Source organism: Salpingoeca rosetta, assembly GCF_000188695.1.
Source record: "Salpingoeca rosetta unplaced genomic scaffold supercont1.2, whole genome shotgun sequence".
Taxonomy (NCBI): Eukaryota; class Choanoflagellata; order Craspedida; family Salpingoecidae; genus Salpingoeca; species Salpingoeca rosetta.
In genome coordinates this window covers 1,138,551-1,161,726 of record NW_004754932.1, presented here as the reverse complement: position 1 = coordinate 1,161,726, position 23,176 = coordinate 1,138,551, and the positions used below count along the sequence as shown (strand labels likewise).

The following is a 23,176-nucleotide window of genomic DNA, read 5'->3' as shown; positions in this document are numbered from 1 at the left end:
TGGTGAACTTGGTGTGGCCGCCGGGAAGTTCAAATATCCGATCAAACCTGAGGAGAACAGGTTGTGGGCGTGTATGCGTGCGTGCAGCTGATGAGTGTGTGATGTGCTGCTCGGGACGCAGCAGTGACGTGTGTTCATGTACGCACGTAAGTACATGCACAGACACGCTCAAACGCACATCAACCCATAAACACAAACACAGACACAGACACAGACACAGACACAGACACAGACACACACGCACACAGACACAAACACAGCCACACACGCACACACAGATACGATCGCGCGCGCACACACACACACACACACGCAGACACGATCGCACACACACACACACATCCATCCATACACAAACATACTTGAGCGTGTTTGAGTGCGGGTTGTAGCGAAGGGCAACGGCGTAGTTGCCGAGGACGTTTGGTTCCACATTGAAGCGGAGGATGTTGTAAAGCGTGCCATCGGGGCCCTCAACCATGTTCCCTTCCAAGTACCCTGCAACGTGGAGCGTGGCATGGTTGTTGTAGGAGGGATGGGTGAGGTTGTGAAGGCGAAGGGTGATGTGTGTGTGTGTGTTTGTGCGTGCGTGTGTGTGTGCGTGTGCACAATCAACCCGTTGGTGCAAACGCATGCAGTCACTTCTCCAAGCACACACACACACACACACACACACACACACACACACACACACACACACACACACACAACTAAGACCGCAACACACACACACACACATGACACGACACAACGCACACACACACACACACATGACACAGACACACACACAGACACACACACACACATGACACGACACAACGCACACACACACACACACATGACACAGACACACACAGACACACACACACATGACAACACAACGCACACACACACACATGACACACCCACCTGGCTTGTCCAGGGTTGGCCAGCTAGGCGGAACCCAGGAGCGATTGAAAGGAAGAGGGGGCGTGATGGACCAGCTGGAGGCGTTGAGGAGGTCAGCGTTGGCATCTGCAGATACGACCACAGCGGCAAAGTCGCGGCCCCACGCGTACGGCGGCACGTCGAGCTCGATGGCGCGGTAGATGCGGCCGTTGCTGGCCAGAAGCGTTGGTGTGGCGCCCGTGGCGTAGTAGCCTTTCTCTGTGGCGTTGAACAGCATGGTCGTGGACGGCCACGTGCGCCCGCCATCAAAGGACGCGGAGATCTTGATGCCGCCGTTGGCATCGCTGGAGGTGCCGAGCAAGTACACTGGCGCCGGCGGCGTGGTTTGTGTGTCGACCTGGAAGAGGTTGGACCAGTACTGGTTTGTGACCCAGGCGACCTGATTCCAGCTTGTACCGTTGTCCTCGCTCAAGAACACGCTCACGTTGCGCGGTTGTCCCGTGAAGCCGGAGCCAAAGCGGTCTGCGCCAGCCAGGATGTTGCCATTTGACAGCCGCACCAGCGTCGGGCTCCCAATGTAGATCTGCAGTTGTTGGTGGTGCGGGTGTGCATGTGTTGGCGTGTGTGTGCGTATGTGTGTATGCGAACGTGTGTATGTGCGTGTTTGTGGTTGTACTAAGCAAGCAAGCAAGCGCGAGGCAAGCAAGTACGAACACACACACATACACACACACACACACACACACACACACACACACACACACAACAAGCGAGCAAGCAAACACACACCCACAAACAAGTAAACACAAACAAACAAGCAACCAAACAAGCAACCAAACAGACAACCAAACAGACAACAAACAAACAAGCAACCAAACAGACAACACACACACACACACACACACACACACACACCTGCGGCTTCTCTGGGTGCCAGACAATTTCGTTGAGTTCAAGGGTGGTGTCTTGCATTGGATGAGCTTCAACGGTGACACCCACCACCGCCAATGCCACTGCCATCAGCAGCACCACCACAACCCGCATCTTCTGCTTCTCGCACACTGAACACCGTGCTTTCTGCTGCTTCTGTATTGGGTGGTGCTGACTCAGCAAAAACAAAAGCGACTCAGGCGAGTCCTTCTTCTTCTCTCTTCGATGCAGCGAAGTCGGGCGAGGCGAAACCGTTGCTGCCTCGCTTGCTTGCTTGCTGGATTTGCTTGCTGGATTTGCCTGTGTTCGTGCCACCACCACCACCACCACACCACGCACTGCCGTTACATGTTATTCTGCACCCACCCCAAGCACCCACGCACCCACGCAGAGCAAAGCACTCATACTTGACCCCTCCATTCTCTCTTCTCTCTCGATCCAACACACACACACACACACACACAAACACACACACACACACACAACAAACAAACAAGCAACCAAACAGACAACACACACACACACACACACACACACACACACCTGCGGCTTCTCTGGGTGCCAGACAATTTCGTTGAGTTCAAGGGTGGTGTCTTGCATTGGATGAGCTTCAACGGTGACACCCACCACCGCCAATGCCACTGCCATCAGCAGCACCACCACAACCCGCATCTTCTGCTTCTCGCACACTGAACACCGTGCTTTCTGCTGCTTCTGTATTGGGTGGTGCTGACTCAGCAAAAACAAAAGCGACTCAGGCGAGTCCTTCTTCTTCTCTCTTCGATGCAGCGAAGTCGGGCGAGGCGAAACCGTTGCTGCCTCGCTTGCTTGCTTGCTGGATTTGCTTGCTGGATTTGCCTGTGTTCGTGCCACCACCACCACCACCACACCACGCACTGCCGTTACATGTTATTCTGCACCCACCCCAAGCACCCACGCACCCACGCAGAGCAAAGCACTCATACTTGACCCCTCCATTCTCTCTTCTCTCTCGATCCAACACACACACACACACACACACAAACACACACACACACACACAAACACACACACACAAATACACGCGTACATACGAACACACCCACCCACAAACACAAACACACGCACACACACGCAACAGCACGCTCGCACACGCGAACAGATCATACGACATGGCGATGGCCTTGGCTCGGCGTGCTGCCTCCGCATGGGCGCCGGTCACTTCTCGGTCGTTGTTGTGGGCACCCGCGCAACATGCGCATGGCCTTCAGCCACCACGCGCAGCACACACACAGCAACAACAGCAACGCCAGCAGCCGCCGCATCAACACCTTCAACAGCAGGGTCACCCCATACAGCAACAGGTGCGCTGGAAGAGCGCGCGAGCACAGAAGGTGGAGGCACAGGCGGCCTCGCCAGCAAGCCGAGTCAAGAACGAGGACCCAAGCAAACGAAAGGTGTTTGTGCAGAAGTTCGGTGGCACCAGCCTGGGAACCTTTGAGAAGCTGGAGAAGGTGGTGAACATTGTCCGCACCAACCTGGAGAAGGCCCGGCTGGCGTGCGTCGTCTCCGCCATCAGCAGCGAGACAAAGAGCGAGGGCACGACATCACGCCTGCTCAACGCCGCGCAGGCCGCCGTCAACGAAGACCCCTTCCACCACTTCCTCGACGCCATTGAAGACACGCACCTCGACATCATCTACTCCATGATCCGCAACCCGGACAACCGCGACGCCGCCAAGCAGCACGTGCTCAAGGAGCTGCGCAACGTGCGGCAGTTCTGCGAGTCCCTCACCGTCATTCGCGAGCTCTCCCCGCGGTCCCACGATATGATTGTCGGCTGCGGCGAGCGGCTGTCTGCGGGCATGATCGCCAGCGTGCTCAAGGAGGAAGGCATCCCCACCGTGTACATGAACCTGAGCCACCTCTTCAAGTCCCCGCTCGACGCCAACAAGGTTGGCTATCACCACAAGGCCATCGCCGCCCTGCAGACGCAGCTCGACAAGACGGTGGATCTCGACTACGTGGTGCCGATCATCACGGGGTACATGGGCGACATCGCTGGCGGCATCATTGACGGCATTGGCCGCGGGTACTCTGATCTCACTGCTGCCCTTGTTGCCGCGGCACTCAAGGCAGACGCGCTGCAGGTCAGGCTTGCATGAGCTGAACTGACTGTTTCGTGTCGTGTGTGTGTATTATGTCGTGTGCGTGTGTGTGTATTATGTCGTGTGCATGTATGGTATGCATGTGCGGTGTGCGGTGTGTATGTGTGTGTGTGTGCATGTGTGGTGTGTGTGTGTGTGCATGTGAGTGTGTGAGTGTGTGTGCATGTGTGTGTATCTCCGTGTGCGTGAATGCGCACGTGATTTTGCCGCCCTCACTTCCGACTCACACCAACTCCTGTGCACATCCCCCACCCGCCAATCATGCACGCGCGCTGCTGGGTTGTGCAGGTGTGGAAGGAGTCTGATGGCATCTTCACCGGCAACCCGACAAAGATCAGCAATGCGCAGCTGCTGCACGTCGTGTCCCCGCGCGAAGCCGCAGAGCTCACATACTTTGGCAACGAGGTGTGTGCAGTGTGTGTGTGTGCAGTGTGTGTGTGTGCAGTGTGTGTGTGTGTGTGTGCAGTGTACGTGTGTGTATGATGAAGGCTGGGTGGGTCGCAGGACATTTGTCGAACATCGCATGCACGCATGCATGCATGGCGTGGTGTGACTGTCCTCCTGATCATGTCATCGGCAATACACTGCATGGTGCTTGTTGTTTGCGATGCGCAGGTTTTGCACCCGTTTACAATGGAGTGTGCAATTGAGGCGAACATCCCCATCCACATCCTCAACACCTTCAAGATTGACTCGCCAGGAACCGTTGTGAAACCCCACGCCACCCAAACGGAGCTTGCCGAGCGCGGCTTGCGCAACATCGCCGCTGTCGTCTCCAAGAAACACATTGACGTCATCAATGTTGCATCAAACAAGCGCCTCGAGTCTGCCTCGTTCCTCGCCAAGGTCGATGCCTGTCTGCTGTGTGATGTCGTGTGTGTGTGTGTGTGCTTTATTTGTGTGTGTGTGTGTGTGTTTATGCTCTTCGTTGTACATATATACGTGTGCGATACGATAGCACGTGTTTGTTGCGCATCCCATGGAAGAGGTTCCTTCGTCCCTCCTCACCCCAACCACACATACATACACATACACACACATACACACACATACACACACATACACACACATACACACACATACACATACATACACATACACACACACATATACACACGTACACACAGGTGTTTGAGCTGTTTGCCAAGCACCGCGTCAAGGTGGACCTGATCTCCACTTCAGAGACCAACCTGTCCATTACGGTGCACGAGTCTGTTGAAGGCCATCGCGTGCAGGATTTGGTTGCGGAGTTGGAGGCGCTTGGGCGCTGCAGCATCAAGCGCAACCGTGCCATCGTCAGCATCATTGGAGAGGGCATGGCTAAACAGGTGAAGAGAGGCTGCCGTGGCTGCTTGTGGTGCTTGTGCTGTAACGCTTTTGTTGCGTGGTTGAAGCCACAGTGCCTGCGCTGGCTCTCATGTCTGCATCGCTGGGTCTGGTTTTGTTGCAGCATTCGCAATCATTCTGTTCTCTTCTGTTAATCACACACACACACACAAACACACACACACACACACACACCAACGCGTGCGATGCCGCACTCAAACTGTGCCGCCATAATAATTACGTACTTCTGCCATGTGTGTGTGTGTGTGTGGTGTAGATTGGGCTTGCTGCGGAGATGATGGACTGCCTCTCCTCGCAGAAGATCAACTTTGAGATGATCACACAGGGCGCCAGCGAAATCAACACCACCGTCGTCATCAAGCAGGACCAAGCAGGTGCCGCGTCTGGGCGTGTGTGCGTGTGTGTGTGTGTGTGTGTGCGTGTGTGTGTGTGTGTGTGTGTGTGTGTGTGTGTGTGTGTGTGTGTGTGTGTGTGTGTGTGTGTGTGTGTGCTCTGTGCTGATACCCATCCCGTGAGAAAGCACGAGCTTGGCACTCACTATGCTGCACATGCACACCACCACCACCAACAACAACGGACAACCAATGCAGATCTGGCTGTTCAGGCCATCCACGAACGGTTCCTTGATGCAAGCAAGAAGTAGGGCGTTCATGTCAGTTGATGTGATACCCGTCCAGCATCAAGCAGGTGCAACCAACGCTCAGTGCATGTTCCCTCGGTGTAGGGTGTGTACTCAACCGTGTGTACTCAGCCGTGTACATGTTGTCCATTCTTCGTTACAATCGCACACGTCGAGGCGGTGAGGTGTTGTCGCTTGCTTGCTGTTCCTTTGTGACACACACACACACACACACGTACACACACCCTCTTGCTGGTGCCACCTTTCCCTTTCTACGCAAGCTTGTACACTCCTCCACACAACATTGCATACCGTTACAACATTACACATGGAGCAAACACCACGCTGAAGAGGCAGAAAGAGCTGTGATGATGGGGAGAGGGCCACGAAGAAAAGGGGAAGGGGATGGACAAGGAGGACGGGTCAGTCCTGCGAGTCAAGGAGTCAGTGTCATCCTTCATCATCATTTCATTCTTCCACGCAAACAACATGTCCGCTCATGCATGGCATTTCTCTTCACAAACAAACAAGCAAGAAGCTCGGAAAACACCACAACAGCGATGAGCACGGTGGGCGGTGCTGCAGGCACGTGTGGTCGCCAGCTGCTGGAGGGTGTGCTGGCACAGGATGTTGTGCGGGTGGACAGCCTGCTGGGCCGGGCAACAAAGACCGACGTGAACACAAAGGACAACGAAGGCACATCCTGTCTGCATCACGCAGCTCTCCTCGTAAGCCGCGATTGATATCTGTGTGTGTGTGTGTGTGTGTGTGTGTGTGTAGTGTGTGTGTGTGTGTGTGTGTGTGTGTGTGTGTGTGTGTGTGTGTGTGTGTGTGTGTGTGTGTGTGTGTGTGTGTGTGTGTGTGTGTCCTGTCCTTTCAAGTAAGTTAGTGTCTTTTCAGCTACCACTGCCACTGTAGCAGCTGTTGTTGTTGCAGCTGCTGCTGATGCCGCTACCGCTGCCGCTGCTCATACCCATCCCCGTCTGTCACCCTTGACCCCTTTGTGCCTGTGCTTGCACCCAATCACATTGTGTTACACAGGGCAACTCCGCACTCGTTGATCTGCTGCTGTCTGCTGGTGCAGCCGTCAACGCACGTACGTCCTTTCTGTCAATTGTCACTTGCGTGCGTGCACACACGCACACACTGATGTACGCATGAACACACACACACACACATACACACACGCACACACATACACACACACACACACAACCACCACCACTTGTCCTGGCTTGCACTGCAGAGGATGCCAAGGAGATGACGCCACTGCACCTTGCCGCGTGGGGAGGACACACTGCGGTAGGCTTCCCAACAACAACAACAACAACAACAACAACAACAACAACAACAACAACAACAACAACAACAACAACAACAACAACAACAACAACAACAACATGACCGCAGATGGTCGACTCTGGTTTATGCACTGCTGCAGCTGCACTGCTTCACTGTGCGAGCCCTTCTCATGTCTTTTGCTGTTGGTGTTGCAGGTCTTGTCGCAGTTGCTGAACGCGGGCGCCTCTGCCTCATCTCAATCAGCAAAGTTGGTGCTGCGTGCTCTGCCATCAGGGATGATGCACCGTACCACAATGCCTGTCTTCCCCGCTTCCTTCTCAGCTTCGTGCTTCATGCTCATTCTCTCTTGCACACACACACACACACACACACACACACACACACACACACACACACACACACGCACACACGCACGCACTTACTCTCACACACACGCACACACACGCGCGCACACGCACACATGCACACGCACACGCACACGCACACACACATACGCACATACGCACACGCGCACTGACACTCACAACCACAGTGGAGACACGCCGCTGCACCTCGCATGCCAGCAAGGATCCACGGAAGCGGTGCGGGTGACGGGATGTGCACTGGTGCTGTCAGCAGCCGTGCTCGCTTTCTCCTGCGCTGCCAAATGCCCTGACCTCATGTCCCGTGCAACTAACTTGCTTGGTGTGACATCGATTCTCACCCAACAACCCCACTCACGCCACTGCATCCCACTGTCTGTATCCTATACGCTACCACGCCTCTGCATACACCCGCATCAGGTGAAGCAGCTAGTCGACTTTGGCGCCAACTTGACCGCTGGGAACGACGCCAACGTCACGCCACTCATGGTTGCATGCGAGGTGCGCTTGTCGTGTACGCCAGTGTGCAAGTACTTGTGTGTGTGTATATTTGTTTGTTTGTGTGTTTGTGCGTGCGTGTGCATTTGTGCGTCCGCGCGTACATGAACGCGTAGAAACCCCAGTTCTGGCGTGCCATCAGTGTATCGTGGCTCACTCTGCGTGTGTACGTGACGACGCGGTGACAGCGGGGGCGTGCCCCAATTGTGGAGCAGTTTCTACAGCTGCAGAAGACCTTTGGGCACTCTGTTGTGCACGTGCAACTGTGGAAGGAGAGAACCAGCGTCTTTGAGCCATCAAGCGACAGCCACCCACCACGTGCGTGCAATGCGCGAACTTGTGCACTTGTGTGCGTCTGCAGATGATGTTCGCATGTGCACATTTGCACCTGTCAACAAGCACTGCTCGAACGAGAGCGCACAGCCACCAAACTCGCGCCCATACCTCCATTCTGAACTCACCACCATCATGACCATCAGAGCCCCGGGACGTTGCGTTCATCATGCGCGCCGTTGAGCGCGATCACGCCCACATCATCCACCTCCTCGCTGACGTGCGTGTGTGTGTTTGCATGCATGTTCTTGGGAGCATCAAAGTCAATTGTATTGCATGCTCGTGCTCTGTTCCTTCGTGTATCATGACCATAAGTTTCCATGACACCATCACCACCACTACCACCACCGCCGCCGCCGCCGCCGCATGCAACAGTACGGCATTGACTTGTGCTTTCCGCCCAAGAATCCCCCAATCGTTCGCGCAGCCCTCCTCAGGTGTGTGTGTGTATTGTGTGTGTATTGTGTGTGTGTGCATGAGCGCCTATTGTGCCCTGCAGATGTGCACAGGCTGATCCTCCATGTCTGTGCCCTTCGTGATATGCGTTAATGTGTTGCTGACACGACACCCGTCTCCACCACATGCACAACGCTGTCCACCGGCGACAGGAAACCGTGGGCGCTGCATGCCCTGCTGCAACACGACGGCCTCAGAACCCTCGACCTTGTGAGTACATGCAGATTGGGACACTGGCACTGGTCTGATAGATAAATGGGCTGATTTGATTCCCACTTGATGTGCTTTGTTCGCTAACAAATTTCCATTGCTTTGCTCGGCTGTGCACCCTCGTACATCCACAACACACGCACACACACACACACACACATCCACAACACACACACACACACACGCACACGTGCGCACGCATGTCGTGCCAGAGCAAGGACGAGAGAGCGCAGGTGACGGCGCTGACGGGGGAGCTTGAGGACACACGCGCCCCTGTGCCAGTGCTGCTGAAGCTGTGTGCAATTCTTCAGTCGAAGAGCGACTTGCACACGAGCGTGGAGGATGCAGCAGGCGTAAAACAGCAGCAGCAGCAGCAGCAGCAGCAGCAGCACATGAAAGGGTACATGGTTGTGCCGTGTGTTGAGGTGGTCTTCAGCAGCGACGACGAAGATGAGGAGGAAGAGGGGGACGAAGATCGAGAAGAGGAAGATGCACAAGTACATAGCGATGGTGGGGCGGAGGATACAGGAGGCAACCACGATGATCGTGATGGCAAGCTGGGTGATGCTGCTTCTGACGAGGGCCTCACCCCAGCGCAGGGTGAATCTGCACCAGCACCAACAGCCATGGAACCCGACGCCACGACCACACCAACAGCCACCACAACAGCGACGAGTGAAGTGCGCATGCGGAAGAAAGGGCGCAAAGCGCCACGTGCTGCTGACAACCGACAGTCGTTTCTCGCACCGAGCTCGACCCACCACGATGACGCGTGAGGATATGACTGATTTCACGTGTGTGTGTATGTGTTCTTGTGGTGTTTGAATTCTGCGAGCAATGGTGTCATTCACACACACACACACACACACACACACACACACACACACACACACACACACACACACACACACACACACACACACACACACACACACACACACACACACACACACAACAGCGGCGTTCGGGTCCGCCAGCGGTCGTCGTCCATTGGATCTGCGCGCGTGTCCGCACACGTGCGTGCATCCCACATCTTCCCGCCGTCGCAGGCGCAGCGCGCATCACGCATGTGTGACGTCCTCACACGTACGTGTCATTCTATGCATGTGCCATGTGGACGTGTTTGCTTGTGTTTGTGGTGTTTGCGTTGTTTGAATTTGGCACAGCTGTGGTTTGACACCGGTCCACCTGCTCCAAAGCAATCCCCACATCCGGCCTGCTGTTCGCTGCTGCTGTGGCAACTCATGATGCTTGCTTGTCGTGCAATCCACATCCATATGCACCCATCAACAGTTGATCTCCCAGCACCGCCGCCGCCAGCATCGTCATCGTCTTCTTCGTCTTCAGCGCCGCGTGCGTCGCATTCGCACACCGCAGCACCAGGTGTGTCAGCCGCTGCTGACGCTGCTGCGTGCCATGTGATTGCCAATCTCCAACCTTCCTTGCACGTGTACAAACACGCATCACAACACCATCGCCCCACAAACATCACACAAACACACATACACACACATATACATTCATCATATCACACCCCCCACCCCCCACCACCACCATCACGACCACCACAACGACGACGACGACCATCACCACCATCACCACCAGCGGCACTGGACATCCCGCCACCGCCTTCAAAGCCGTCGCCACAAACACCAATCTCGTCCACGGATGCGCGAAAGCCATCGGCCAGCTTGTTTGGTAGGCCAGCAGTACTGGGGTGCAGTGGAAGATGCGTGCGTGCATGCGTGCGTGTGTTTTCTGCCGCCGCCACCGATGCTGCTGCTGCTGCTGCTGTTGCTGTTGTCCGCTGCTGCTGTTGTTGCGATTGGCGTGCCCGTGCAATTTCTGCATGTTTCAGCCTTTGTTCTCCACGCTGCTTCCACACACGCTTTTCACACACATACACACACGCATACACCACACGCATACACCACACACACACACACACACACACGCACACACACACACACACACACACACACACACACACACACACACACACACACACACACACACACACACACGCACGGCGAGTGCCTGTAGCCATCACGCCCAGTGTCACTGAAGGCATGCAAGCCAACCCGCACCACCGTCACCGCCACCTCCCCGGCCGTGTTGGCGCTGCCATTGGCGGGTCTGTGCTGCCCGACAGCATAATTGAGGGGTCACTGTACAAGCGTCCACGCGGGCGCACGAATCGCATTGCAATCGCAGGACGGCTGCGACACCGCTGGTTCGTTCTCACAGAGGCCGCGCTCTCATACTACGAATACGACGGAAAGAAGGTCGGTGTGCCGGCCTGTGTGTGTGTGTGTGTGTGTGTGTGTGTGTGTGTGTGCGTGTACTCGTGTGTGTGTATGTGTGTGTGTGCGTGTATGTGCGTGTTTGTCATTTGGTCGTGACAACGCACCCATTCCATGGCTGACGGTTCACGCTTGCATGTAACCTTTTCTCTCACGCCGCCGCGTCTTCATCTCCCCACGCACCAATTCATGATTTATTGTATGAACGCGGTGCCCAGGCTGGGAAGCTGAAAGGGTACATACCGCTGTACTCGATATTGGGTGCGCAGGCCAGCCCGGCGGACGAGAGGGAGTTTATGGTGCTGCACGACACAGCGATTCTGCGATGTATCTCCGCCTGCAAGGAGGAACGCGAATCCTGGATGACAAACATCAACCGCACCTGTCTTCGCGTGCAGCAGGGTGTGTGCGTGTGTGTGTGTGTGTATGTGCGTGCGTGTGTGTGTGTGTACGTGTGTGTGCATCGCGTTCATAAGTGTTTGCACTCCAAATGCGTGTCTTCGTTCACCCGTCCACTCTCTCACACAAATGTACACAATGCGTTGCGCTTGCGTGTGCAGAATCAAAGCAGCAGGTGTGGTGACACGAGCGATTTCTTGGCAACCCCATGCATGTACATCACTGTCCTCCACCCACACGTGCATGCACCACCACAGAGAGCGTGACGTTGCCTGATCCTTGACAACCTCTCACATGCACACCACCACCACCACCACCACCTGCTCACTGTCGTTCCCTCAGGCTGTTCCCGCTGTGCTTGTTCGAGACCTTGGGCTACAGGCCCCAGAAGCATAAACGAAGTGTCACACGCATTACATTCTGTCACGCCATCCCCGAAAAGCCCTTGCGTAGCGCGCACAGTGTGTCAGTCGTGTGGCTCGTTGCACTTGTTTCGTTTATTCATTGCGTGTGTGGGAAGGGAATGAGGAGGGGGTGGGGCGTTGTTTGCAAGGAGCGATGGTGGGGAACGACACGAGTGAATGAACGTGGGCAGGAAGACAGAAGGAAACAGCATCCACAGCTGTGTGCGAGTGTGTGTGAGCTATGAGAGACACGCTGGGACGTGTGCATCGACAAAGACGAGCATCATGTATCTGGTTGGCTGTACGGTGATGGGCGTGCCAGGCGCGACCCTCTTCGGCTGCAACTCAGGGAGGTCGCCAGCCGCCGTCAACTGTGCGTGAGTGAGTGTGTGTGTGTGTGTGTGTGTGTGTGTGTGCATGTGTGTGTGTGAGAGAGAGAGAGAGTGTGTGTGTGTGCATGTGTGTGTGAGAGAGTGTGTGTGCATGTGCGTGTGTGTGCATGTGCGTGTGTGTGCATGTGCGTGTGAGTGTGTGTTTGTGTGGAGTGGTATTGTGCGTGAGGGCACAGCAAGGAGGCACATGTTTGAAAGGACCCACACATACGCACACATACACACACATACGCACACATACACACAGGTACATACACACACGCACACATACACGCACACGCACCCCATTCCCATCACACCTGCAGAGGGTTGCCGTTGAGAGTTGCCGTCGTGTCACTGGCACGTGCGTTGCTTGGCTGAATGTCGTATACACCGATGCGACTTGATGCCAACTTCTTGTTGTCGAAGCGCAGCGCGGCCGCGGTGGTGTTGTCTGTGTTGAGGACCATCAGGGACACGGCGCCCTTGCCAGCGAACGTGTGTGCAGCCGGTGTGCAGTGTGCATACACGCGAACGGTTCTCGCGCGCGCAAGTCCACCATCCACCGCGAGCACGGTTGGTCCAAACAGGCGCTTGTGCAGAACAGAGAGCCAGTAGTCGATGTGCGGGGTGAGGGTGTCGTGTTCGATGAGCGAGTACACACCGCCCACCAGCGTCTGGCGGCAAACGATGCTGGTGTTGAGACGGGCAGCAACCCCGAGCTTGTCCAGCCACATGAACCCTGACCAGAGGATGGCATTTGTTGGGTTGGAGGGTGAGTACAATGACCTCTTCCACGTGCGTGTGTATGCGTGCGTGTGTGTGTGTGTGTGTGGTGAAGATGCTCACACAGAGACGCACAGAGACAAAGACAAACACGAACAAAGGTAGAGACACACACGCATATCTCCACACGCACACACGTACACGAACAAATACACACACACGTACACGAACAAACAAACACACACACACACACATACACACCTGCTGCGTATGTTGGGCTCACGGATTTGGAGCCGCCGTCGTAAAAGTTGGATGTTTCGCCAAGCCACATCCAGATGTCACGGTGCTGGCTGGTTCGCAGCACGTGGCTGTACGCGGTCGCCTCGTCAACAAACTTATCGAGAACAAGCGGGTCGCTGGCCATCCACAGCTTGGCTGATGCGCCGCTTCCGTAGTACTGGTGCCACGTGGCACCGTCGAGCATGCCCACGGGCACGTGCTTCAGGAACGTGGCCATGTACGCCTGGCCCTTGGGACCGGAATCAGCAATGTCTGCAGAAATGGACGAAACGCAGTTGTCGCATAATTGCCACGAACAGTGTAAGTGAGTGAGTGTGTGTGTGTGTGTGTGTGTGTGTGTGTGTGTGTGTGTGTGTGTGAGTTGTTGTGGGGGTTCACTGCATTTCTCGGCCACACGTGCACATGCATGGTATGTGGATGCCATCACGCCAAGTTGCTGCATCTCGTCACACACACACACACACACACACACACACACACACACACACACACACACACACACACACACACACACACACACACACACACACACACACACACACGCACCTGGGCCCATGAGCCACGTGATGGGGAAGAGGTTGTTGAGGATGCCGCGGAGACGATAAAAGTCATTCCCGCGCTGCCCAGGCGTCACCGTGATGTTTCGCTTGGAGTACAAATCTATCAACGCCAGTCAGTGAAAGAAGAGGGGGAGCACGCGCAAAGGGCATGGGGAGGCACGTCAATGTATGATGGCGCTTGCGGCTTGCATTCAAGACAACTGTGGCAACCACACAACAATGTGTACGCTGACATGCATAGGCAGTCACGCACAGCTGCACACAATCACACAAGTACACCCAACACACACACACACCCGAAACACAACAGCATGGATAGACAGACGTGCCTGGTTCGTTGCCAAGCTCCCAGCCAACAAACTGCTTGTGGTCTGCAACGTAGTTGAGGAAAGGGAACGCCGGCTCCTCGTTCCAAGACATGTTCTTGAACAGGGTGAGGCCGTTCAGGCCAAACACAACCTCCATGTTGGTGGCGCCAGCAAAGGCGTAAATGGCGTTCCACGCCTCGGGCGTGAGCGTTGTGGTGGCATCGGCCCCAGTAGCGAAGTCGCCGCTTCCCTGCTGTGGGAAGCTGTAGTTCATGCGCTGGTGGGAGTTGCCGCCGAAGCGAATGTACCCTGGGCTGAGCGCCTTTGTCAACTTCTGCAGCTGCGGATCGGAGTAGTTGAGGGTTGCAAACCCACCATCAATGGTCACCGACAAGAACAAAGGTGGCAGCACGGCCGCCCCTGCTGTCACATTCACCTCCACGTCAACATTGTGCGCAGTGGCAGAGGCACCCGAGGCCAGCGTCACCGCCGCCACAACCATCATCACGACCATCCTCATCGTGTCCAGTGGCCTTTGCGAGTGCGACAACAACAACAACTGCAGCTGCAACCAACAACTTCAACAAACACCAACAGCAGCTGCAGTTGTCACTGACCCAAAAGCCAAACCAAACCCAAACACACGCAACCCGCGAATGTGAAAATTGGTGAGTGTGGCAGCCACTTCTTTCAAGATAGGAAGGACCGAAGAGGGCGAACCAGCAACCCTCATTCTCACAAACACACCCACACACCCACACTGCTGCGACGACGGAAAGGACGTCAAGCAAAGCGAGCAAGCACAGCAGCACAGCCAAGATGAGAACACGAAAAGCGGCGTCGCTTCTCCTCATCGCCCTGCTGGTCGGTGTTGGGGCGCTCGCCTTGCTGCGCAACATCCACTCGGACAACAAGGCAAGCCATTCCGCTGCGCAGCCAACGAGGCGCACGCACACGCGCACCCACATCACATGAACCACGTCGCACCGTCGTTTTGCAATGTGAACCAACCAAAACGCCTGCACACATCCCCCTGTGGCATCGCCGCGTTTTGATCCGCTCGCCTCACACATAGTCATGCTGCTCACCTCCGCCTGATGCCTGTGGCGTTCCACTTCCCCCCTCTACTCTCCAACTTCCCCCTCTCCACTTCTCTCTCTCTCTCTTGCCTCTGCTCAGGCCCCTACACAGTCACTGACCCGGGCGCTGCGGGAGCAGCGGTCACAGGAGCAGCGGTCGACGGCGTCGTCACGCCAGGAGCTCATCTCCAAAATCAACAACCTGCAGCACCAGGTCGATGGCCTCTCCCAGTCTGCGACGGAATTGATTGAGAAGCGGCAGCGGCTGCAGCAAGCCATCCACCAAAACGTGGTCAGCACCGCCCTGTTTCGCCAGGACGGCCGCTGCGGGCCCCAATACCCGGCACCAGGCGCGCCGGACTTTGGCCAGTGTGACCCCACAGCTGATGTACGCCCTGCGCATTTTGATGCCTGCACCATGCAAAACGCCTCCTTCACTTCCAGATACTCGCTCACTTCTCACCTGGCTTCCTGCCTGTTCTTGCTGTTCACATGCTGTTGTGGTTGTGTGTGTGTGTGTGTGTGTGTGTGTGTGTGTGTGTGTGTGTGTGTGTGTGTGTGTGTGTTCTCTTGTCCACTTCCTCGCGCCCTTCACAATTCCAGGCTGACCAGAAGGGACCATGCTGCAACCCCGGGACGTGAGTGCACGCTGGCGTTTTGGTGCCTTCACTGCTCTACAGCTCATTTTGGTGTCGCGTTCATGACCCTGGGGTTGAAAGTTGTTGATATTGTTCTTCGTGTACCACCTCCTTCTCACATTTGCGTGATGCTCACATGCCCCCGAATATCCGTGCACCTTGTGGCAAATTCAGAGGCTGGTGTGGCAACGTGCGTGGTGTGACTTGGGGCCACTGCCACTGCCCGGACTGCGTTGACTACAGCAAGAACGAGGAGAGCATCAAAATGGCCGAACAACACAAGCAGCAGCAGCAGCAGCAGCAGCAGCAGCAGCAGCAGCAGCAGTCACAAAAGCCGCGCCAGTTACCCCCTGCTGAAAAGGATGCAAGTGAGAAGCAACAGGACAAGAAGGACGCATCGCCGCCGCCACCACCACCAAAGTTCAGGTTCGTGGGCCACTTGCAACCTCTTATGGGACTGGCAACTGCGCAAGCGGAAACACTTTGCTGCTTCTCAGTCCGTCACTGTTGTTTGCCTCTGTCTTGTGTTTTGGTTTCGCGCTCACCATGGCACTGTGAACCACATCATCTGCACTGTCGTCTTGTTGGCAGGACCGATGGGCGTTGCGGGCCCATGTACCCTGCACCAGGCGCGACTATTGGCGAATGCGATCCTTACGCCGACGTGAGTGCGCTTACATGTGGCAATATCTTGCCTGCAAGCAACAGAATTGCCGTTTGTTTTGCTCCACACTCAGTTTGTGTGCTCGCTTCCTTTTCAGCCTGAGCATCCTCTCTGTTTCCCCATATCATAGCTTACGTCCCCACTCCCACTCGATTATCCGCACGTGTGCATTCGACTTTGTTGTTAATAGGGCGACCAAAAGGGGCCTTGCTGCAACCCAAGCAGGTACTGCATCCAACCCCCTTGATTCATTTCACTTTTGCCTGCATCACCCTGCATGCTATTCATGTCAGTAGTCAGTGCCTCCTTCGCTGCTACCCCAATTTCCACGCACAGACTCACGTCTTTCTCTCTCTGGAATTGCCGCCGCGCGTCACATGTCTCTCTGATCTCACTGCTCTGCCAAATTGCCATCAGTGGATGGTGTGGGAACGTGCGCGACGTGCACTGGGGTCACTGCGACTGCGAGGACTGCGTCGATTACAGCAGCGTCTATCACGTGGTGCAGCCCCGCAAACCAGAGCAGCGCTCCTCCAGTGCATCCGAAAAGGACAAGCAGCAGGAACTTCCTCGATTTCGGTAAAGAAGAAGCTCACACATCATGACAGAGCATGGTTTTCTGAACCCCCCCCCCTCTTGTGCCTGAAATGTGACGCCTCTGTCTCAACACGTGTACCTGTGTCTGTGTTGTGCCGCGCAGGAGTGACGGGCGGTGTGGTCCACGTTTCCCCGCACCAGGCGCGCCCACGTATGGAGAATGCGACCCACACTCAGGTACAGTACATTCTGTGTGTGTGTGTGTGTGCGTGTGCGTGTGTGCGTGTGTGCGTGTGTGTGATTGTGTGATCGTGGTCGTGCCTTGCGATACAATGCAACACCCCCAGCCACACCCTCGAGTTGCATCCTGCACGCCAACGATGCCCAGCTCACTCGCCCACACACTCGCCCACACACTTGCACCCCACCTCCACCACCATTTTGGCTTGCTTGCTTTACGGCCAGACGGAGACCAGCAAGGGCCGTGCTGCAACCCGGACAGCGGGTACTGCGGCAACATCCGCGGTGTGCTCTGGGGCCACTGCGACTGCCCAGACTGCCGTGATTTCAGCAGAGAGCACAAGCACAGCAACGCTGATGGTGGGTGGGGCCTGGCACAGTTGAGTGCCGGCAGCAGCGACAGCGAAGATGATGGTGAGGAGGTTGGGACGACACGACGATGCGATGCTCTGTTGTCCAAGGGGAAGGCAGGTTGGACGGAGCAGGAGCCCGTGTGCCGCCCCCTCTTCTCAAACGTCGACTTTTCCCTTCGAAAGGACTCCAAAGTCGCCTGCAGGTCCGTCGTGTGTGTGCTGTGTGTGCTGTGTGTGCTGTGTGTGTTGCGTATGCGCGCATGTATGTGTGTGTGTGCTGTGTGTGTGTGTTGCGTATGCGCGCATGTATCTCTCTTTCTCTGTCTCTCTGTCTCTGTCTCTTTCTCTCTGTCTCCCTCTGCCTCCCTCTCTCTCCCTGTGTACCCACTGCACCCCGTGCTCCCGAGCACCGGAATCAACTCACTCCACCTCACCACAACAACAGGCACAATGACGCGTTGGGAGCAAACGCCTGCGCTGCAACGAATATGCACTTCTCTTCGCCCAACGATATCACCTCCATCACCGCCACGTGTCTCATGTCACTACCAGAGAGCCAGCTGGCTCGATATAAGGTGCGTTGGTGTGCTTTGCTCTGTGTGTGTGTGTGCTTATCCCTGGCCGGGTTGCTTGTCATTGTCATCTGCCTTCTCTTGCAGCTTTCTCACCCCACATGCCACATGTCACATCCCGCAACCCACATCCCCGCATCCCACACGTGCACACGTGCACTTGCATCGACGTCCCCGTTCGAATGGCACGACAGGGCGACTCCCCTGCTGATGCCATTGTTCGTGCGCTGGCCGCGCGTTCCGACAGCAACGGCTACCTGTCCTCCGTACGTTGCCCCAGCATGCGCGCAGAGTTGCTGTGCTTACACGTGTGCTGATAATGAACCGCAGGTACTGTTGTCTTTCCCACAGTGCCCGACTCCCAATCCCGTGCTCACGCCTGCCTCTGCTTTAATGGTGTGTGTGTGTGTGTGTGTGTGTGTGTGTGTGTGTGTGTGTGTGTGTGTGTGTGTGTGTGTGTGTGTGTGTGTGTGTGTGTGTTTGTTGCTGATAGTGCACGGCTTGGAGCGATGCGCCACTTCTCGTCATGCAACAGAGTGCTGCCGTCACCAGCACTCTTTTCGCCGCGCACCAGGTCTGCAAGCACATATGTGTGTGTGTGTGTATTTTGTGGATGTAGTCGTGTGGGTGTGGTCGTGTGCAGAGTGCCGCCAAGCTCTACTGGATCGTTTCATGGTATGCAAGTGGGTACGCATTCATTTGTCACTCACAGCCCACTTGCACAACCGCTGCTGCTTGTTTGTTCGCGCGCGCGTGTGGGTCACAGGCTGTTTCGCTGTTTGGCCACAAGCTCTCCGACGTGGATGTGCTGCTCACAAATGAGGTGCGCGCGCACTTTGTGCACGAAGTACAAAAGGGCACGCGTGCTGTGATCCTGACACATCGTCTCATCTAGGCGCGCGTGGCACCCACGTGCACGGCGCTGGCTACTCATCTGTCCCCTTTTGGCTGCATTCCTTCCTCTCACCCCCGTCTCATCCTCGTGACATTGCATTTCCTGCCCATGTCTTTGTCAACACCACCACTGCCATCACCATTACTGGTGCCACGTTCAAGGCGGCTGAAACAGCGCCTTGGTTCTCTGTTGCACGAAGCGTCATGGAGGTGACAGACATCACACCAACCACATGCTATCCAACAGTCATCTTCGCCCACTCTGGCGCCACGTGAGTCTGTGTTGCAATGGCGCGTCTTTGTAGCGTGAGACTGTAGGCTTGTGCATGTGCGTGTGAAGTGATATGATGTCAATGTGCTTCTGGCATGTACACCCACCTTTACCATGCGTGAACAAGCGTTGCGCAGCGTGCACTGTTCACACACACACACACATTCACACACACACACACACACACACACACGAATGCGTGTTTGCTTGCAGATCCTTCTTTGAGACCCGCGATGCCCTTGATTGCTCCGTACGTTCACTCCACTTGCCAGTCTCTGTCTCTTATAGCCACCCACACCCGCTTGCAATCTCGCCTGCACATGTGTGTGTGTGTGTGTGTGTGTGCAGCCCTCTTCCCTCTGCCTTGTAGCCTTGCGCCTGTCTCGTGCAGTTTTTCACATCTGTGGCATGTGCTTATGACAAATCACACCACCACACTACACGACTCCTGTGTTTCAAATACCGAAAACAGGCGACGGCTGTGCAGACGTGCGAAGATTTTCTCAAGATCATCGCAACCCTCAACGTCCCAAAGCCGGAATGCCCGCAAGAGCTCTCTGCTTAGATATCAATCAACAGTTGCGCAGGTGTTGGCCGTGTGCTGCGCCACTTGTCTTGTGCAAGCAGCACAGTGATCAACCATCGCGCACGCGCCTCGCACGATGTTGCCTCGATAGAGATAATGTGTAGCAGCTCAATTTGTCCTGCCTTACATACGCCAAGTTGTCCAATTCTAGCCGTAGTCACCTGCCCATCCTCATCATCGTCGTCACCACCTGATCTTGTTACCATGTGCGGCTCTGAGCACGTTGTTACATCGCGCAGTACAGTGTAGTGCTGCTATTGATTCTTTGTTCCTGTCTTTCCTTTCCTCCCGCCCCCTTGCTGTTTGATTGCAGTTGTTGCGTGACGTGACAGTTGCGTGTCTTGTGACGATGTCTCGTGATGTCCATCTTGTTAGCTGTTGCACAGCAGCACCTCTCCTGTTATGTACCCGTTCACTTCTGCCCTGCCGCTTTGAAAGCACTGAATACACATAACGAAACACACACACACACACACACACACACACACACACACACACACACACACACACACACACACACACACACACACACAAGCAAGCAAGCAAGCAAGCAGGCATACAGTTGGCTTTGCTGTTTGTACCTCGCGTGCAGCGACATCCTCGGCCCAGTTGCCGACACGGCAGTTGGGGGTGTACGAGCGGTGTGCCATGGCCTGTTGTGGTGTTGGGGTGTGTTGCCTTGCTTGCTTGCTTGCTTGCTTGCCTTTCTCGTCTGTGTTCTGCTTTCTCTGTCTTGGGGTTGGTTGCCAGGGAAAATTTGCCTTTGACTGAAAGTCATTTCTGCCCTTCTTCCAGAGAAAGGACCACAACACAAACACAGCACGCCACGCTGCATTCACTGCACTCACTGCCCTCACGAACAAGCACACACGCAGCATGCGCGAGGACAACCTGACTGTTGGGGGTGGCGGCTTTGGCCATGGCTTTTGGGGCCAGCCAACGTCGTCCATCGACTGGTGTGAGGAAAACTACGTGGTGTCACACTACATTGCCGAGTTTTACAACACCGTGTCGTCGCTGGTCATTGCGTTGTTTGGGTTGTACGGCGCCATGCACTGGCGCTCTATCGGCCACGAGCCCCGCTTCATGGCCCTCTGGGCGTCCATTATCTGCGTCGGCATTGGTACACGTTTGTGTGTCCTGTGTGTGGTGTGTCCTCTGTGTGTGTGTGTGTGTGTGTGTGTGTGTGTGTGTGTGTGTGTGTGTGTGTGTGTGTGTGTGTGTGTGTGTGTGTTGTGCTCATTCATGTACGCCACCAGCAAGTTGTGTCTTCTCTGTCGTGCAATTTGCTGCCGAGTTTGTGTCCGCGCGTGGTCGTCTGCTCTTTGTGCTTGTTTGTGCTTTTGCGTGCCTGTGTTTGACCTTGCTATGTGCACTTTCCCGCACTTACATGCAGTCCTTGACTCGCTTGCTCCCCTGCACAACCACTTGTGTGTAGGTTCGGCTCTGTTCCACGGCACGCTGCTGTTCTCTATGCAGATGATGGACGAGCTGCCCATGGTGTATGCCATGTTGGTGTGGCTGTACATTTGGATTGAGAATGAGACCGAGACGCCGCGGAAGAAATACCTGCCCGCCTTCCTCGCCGCATATGGCGTGTTCTGGACCTTTGTCCACACCTACCTCGGCTTTGCCACCATCTTCCAGGTCGAGTGAGGGCGTGCGTGTGCGTGTGGGTGTGTGTGGGTGTGCAGACACTCGTGCGTTGCGTAGAGAAACGATGCACATATTTCTGCTTGCATTTGTGCATGCCATGCTATCCACTGCCTCACGGCCCGCGACCCACCTCACTTTTGTCACACACTCACGTCACAGATTCACTTTGGGTTGCTGGTGGTTGCGGGCTACACGTTTGTTGGTCGCTTCGCCTTCAAGACACAAGACCCGAGGGTGCGTTCGAGCGACCGTTTGCCCATGCTCTCATACAGTTGTGTTGTTGTCTGTTGGTCCTGTCTGTCCACCGCTTTGCTCCCAGGTCCTGCTCTCACCTGACACAAATCTGCTTGTACGTGTGTTTGTTCTTGTGTGTGTTTTGTGTTTGTGGTTTACATTAGATCAAGTGGTTCAGTGTGCTGTATGTTGCGCCGTTTGTGCTCGCGTTTGCGCTCTGGAGCACGGAGCGCATCTTCTGCTCCAGCGTCCGCCCATTCCAAGTCAGTACCCACACACACACACACACACACAGACATAAAGATACATGGACACATATGCACACACACGCACACACACGCACACACACGCACACACACACACACACACGCACACACACACACACACACACACACACACACACACACACACACACACACACACACACACGCACAGACAGACGGACACGCACACATATGCACGCATGGCTGTCGCTGCGGTTGCCTGCGATGGGTGCCCAGCACCCATTCCTGACACTACAATGCCCTCACCCCAATGCCTGCTGCCTTCGTTTGCAGTTTCATGCATGGTGGCACGTTCTCTCCGGAATCAGGTTTGTTGGTTTGCCTGCTCTGTGCGTTGCATAGTCACTCTGTTGCGTCTTCTTTGCGTGCGCGTGCGCGTGCGCGTATGTGTGCGTGCACGTGTCTTCTTCTCCTCCTCACCTCCTTCACCGTGTAACCAACACACACACACACACACACACATCCCAACGCCCTGCCATGAAACCTGGCGTGGTGGGACAGCTGCTACTTCAGCGTGGTGCTGGCCACAAGTGCCCGCCACGAGCAGCTGGGGAAGAAGATGAAAGTGTCTTTCTCGTCACTCGCGCTTCCCGTCGTGCATCCCGTGCACAACGCAAAAACGGACTAAACAACAACAGCAGTGACAACAACAACAACAACAACAACAACAACAACAACAACAACAACAACAACAACAACAACAACAAC

The 23,176-nt window shown here is 55.4% G+C and overlaps 6 protein-coding genes across 6 annotated transcripts in view; 4 read left to right on the top strand and 2 right to left on the bottom strand.

Annotated features, from left to right (window-relative positions):
- PTSG_00825 (uncharacterized protein) overlaps positions 1 to 2,540 on the bottom strand; it is a 5,898-nt gene extending 3,358 nt beyond the window's left edge. The window contains exons 1-4 of the mRNA XM_004998235.1: positions 2,359 to 2,540; positions 907 to 1,468; positions 363 to 495; positions 1 to 47 (exon numbers count right to left, since the gene is read on the bottom strand). The exon at positions 1 to 47 is cut by the window's left edge and continues 74 nt beyond it. Of these exons, the coding sequence (XP_004998292.1) occupies positions 1 to 47; positions 363 to 495; positions 907 to 1,468; positions 2,359 to 2,487 (871 nt within the window). The 5' untranslated portion in view covers positions 2,488 to 2,540. The remainder of the gene's footprint in view (positions 48 to 362; positions 496 to 906; positions 1,469 to 2,358) is intronic.
- A 285-nt stretch (positions 2,541 to 2,825) lies between these two features.
- PTSG_00824 (aspartokinase) lies at positions 2,826 to 6,271 on the top strand. The gene is made up of 6 exons (XM_004998234.1): positions 2,826 to 3,944; positions 4,251 to 4,367; positions 4,578 to 4,808; positions 5,090 to 5,290; positions 5,566 to 5,683; positions 5,900 to 6,271. The coding sequence occupies exons 1-6, from the start codon at positions 2,967 to 2,969 to the stop codon at positions 5,950 to 5,952; spliced, it is 1,698 nt and encodes a 565-aa protein (XP_004998291.1). The 5' UTR covers positions 2,826 to 2,966; the 3' UTR covers positions 5,953 to 6,271.
- Positions 6,272 to 6,413: 142 nt separating this feature from the next.
- Positions 6,414 to 12,222, top strand: PTSG_11646 (uncharacterized protein). The gene is made up of 17 exons (XM_004998233.1): positions 6,414 to 6,656; positions 6,970 to 7,024; positions 7,175 to 7,230; positions 7,425 to 7,477; positions 7,763 to 7,811; positions 8,013 to 8,093; positions 8,279 to 8,408; positions 8,570 to 8,643; positions 8,799 to 8,860; positions 9,032 to 9,089; positions 9,302 to 9,861; positions 10,048 to 10,175; positions 10,383 to 10,472; positions 10,695 to 10,787; positions 11,133 to 11,374; positions 11,611 to 11,794; positions 11,953 to 12,222. The coding sequence occupies exons 1-17, from the start codon at positions 6,432 to 6,434 to the stop codon at positions 11,973 to 11,975; spliced, it is 2,163 nt and encodes a 720-aa protein (XP_004998290.1). The 5' UTR covers positions 6,414 to 6,431; the 3' UTR covers positions 11,976 to 12,222.
- A 53-nt stretch (positions 12,223 to 12,275) lies between these two features.
- Positions 12,276 to 14,980, bottom strand: PTSG_00821 (uncharacterized protein; the record flags this gene model as incomplete). The annotated part of the gene is made up of 5 exons (XM_004998232.1): positions 12,276 to 12,566; positions 12,887 to 13,308; positions 13,554 to 13,844; positions 14,139 to 14,252; positions 14,482 to 14,980. 5 exons carry the CDS (start codon positions 14,978 to 14,980, stop codon positions 12,435 to 12,437), a joined length of 1,458 nt encoding a protein of 485 aa, XP_004998289.1. The 3' UTR covers positions 12,276 to 12,434.
- A 299-nt stretch (positions 14,981 to 15,279) lies between these two features.
- On the top strand, positions 15,280 to 20,757 carry PTSG_00820 (uncharacterized protein; the record flags this gene model as incomplete). Its single annotated transcript, XM_004998231.1, has 16 exons — positions 15,280 to 15,324; positions 15,640 to 15,927; positions 16,143 to 16,177; positions 16,352 to 16,603; positions 16,769 to 16,841; positions 17,032 to 17,066; positions 17,259 to 17,420; positions 17,542 to 17,615; positions 17,844 to 18,174; positions 18,417 to 18,546; positions 18,738 to 18,809; positions 19,037 to 19,117; positions 19,310 to 19,366; positions 19,600 to 19,709; positions 19,922 to 19,958; positions 20,181 to 20,757. 16 exons carry the CDS (start codon positions 15,280 to 15,282, stop codon positions 20,271 to 20,273), a joined length of 1,875 nt encoding a protein of 624 aa, XP_004998288.1. The 3' UTR covers positions 20,274 to 20,757.
- A 413-nt stretch (positions 20,758 to 21,170) lies between these two features.
- On the top strand, positions 21,171 to 22,810 carry PTSG_00819 (phytoceramidase; the record flags this gene model as incomplete). Its single annotated transcript, XM_004998230.1, has 5 exons — positions 21,171 to 21,417; positions 21,733 to 21,941; positions 22,110 to 22,184; positions 22,349 to 22,447; positions 22,742 to 22,810. 5 exons carry the CDS (start codon positions 21,171 to 21,173, stop codon positions 22,808 to 22,810), a joined length of 699 nt encoding a protein of 232 aa, XP_004998287.1.
- Positions 22,811 to 23,176: the final 366 nt, after the last annotated feature.

Excerpts from the sequence above, each read along its gene's own strand:
- PTSG_00824 (XM_004998234.1), top strand. The coding sequence starts at position 2,967 with ATGGCGATGGCCTTGGCTCGGCGTGCTGCCTCCGCATGGGCGCCGGTC. Across the intron at positions 4,368-4,577 it reads TCACATACTTTGGCAACGAG|GTTTTGCACCCGTTTACAAT; the intron begins GTGTGTGCAGTG and ends TGCGATGCGCAG. Across the intron at positions 5,291-5,565 it reads GAGAGGGCATGGCTAAACAG|ATTGGGCTTGCTGCGGAGAT; the intron begins GTGAAGAGAGGC and ends TGTGTGGTGTAG.
- PTSG_11646 (XM_004998233.1), top strand. The coding sequence starts at position 6,432 with ATGGCATTTCTCTTCACAAACAAACAAGCAAGAAGCTCGGAAAACACC. Across the intron at positions 7,025-7,174 it reads TGGTGCAGCCGTCAACGCAC|AGGATGCCAAGGAGATGACG; the intron begins GTACGTCCTTTC and ends CTTGCACTGCAG. Across the intron at positions 7,812-8,012 it reads AGCAAGGATCCACGGAAGCG|GTGAAGCAGCTAGTCGACTT; the intron begins GTGCGGGTGACG and ends CACCCGCATCAG.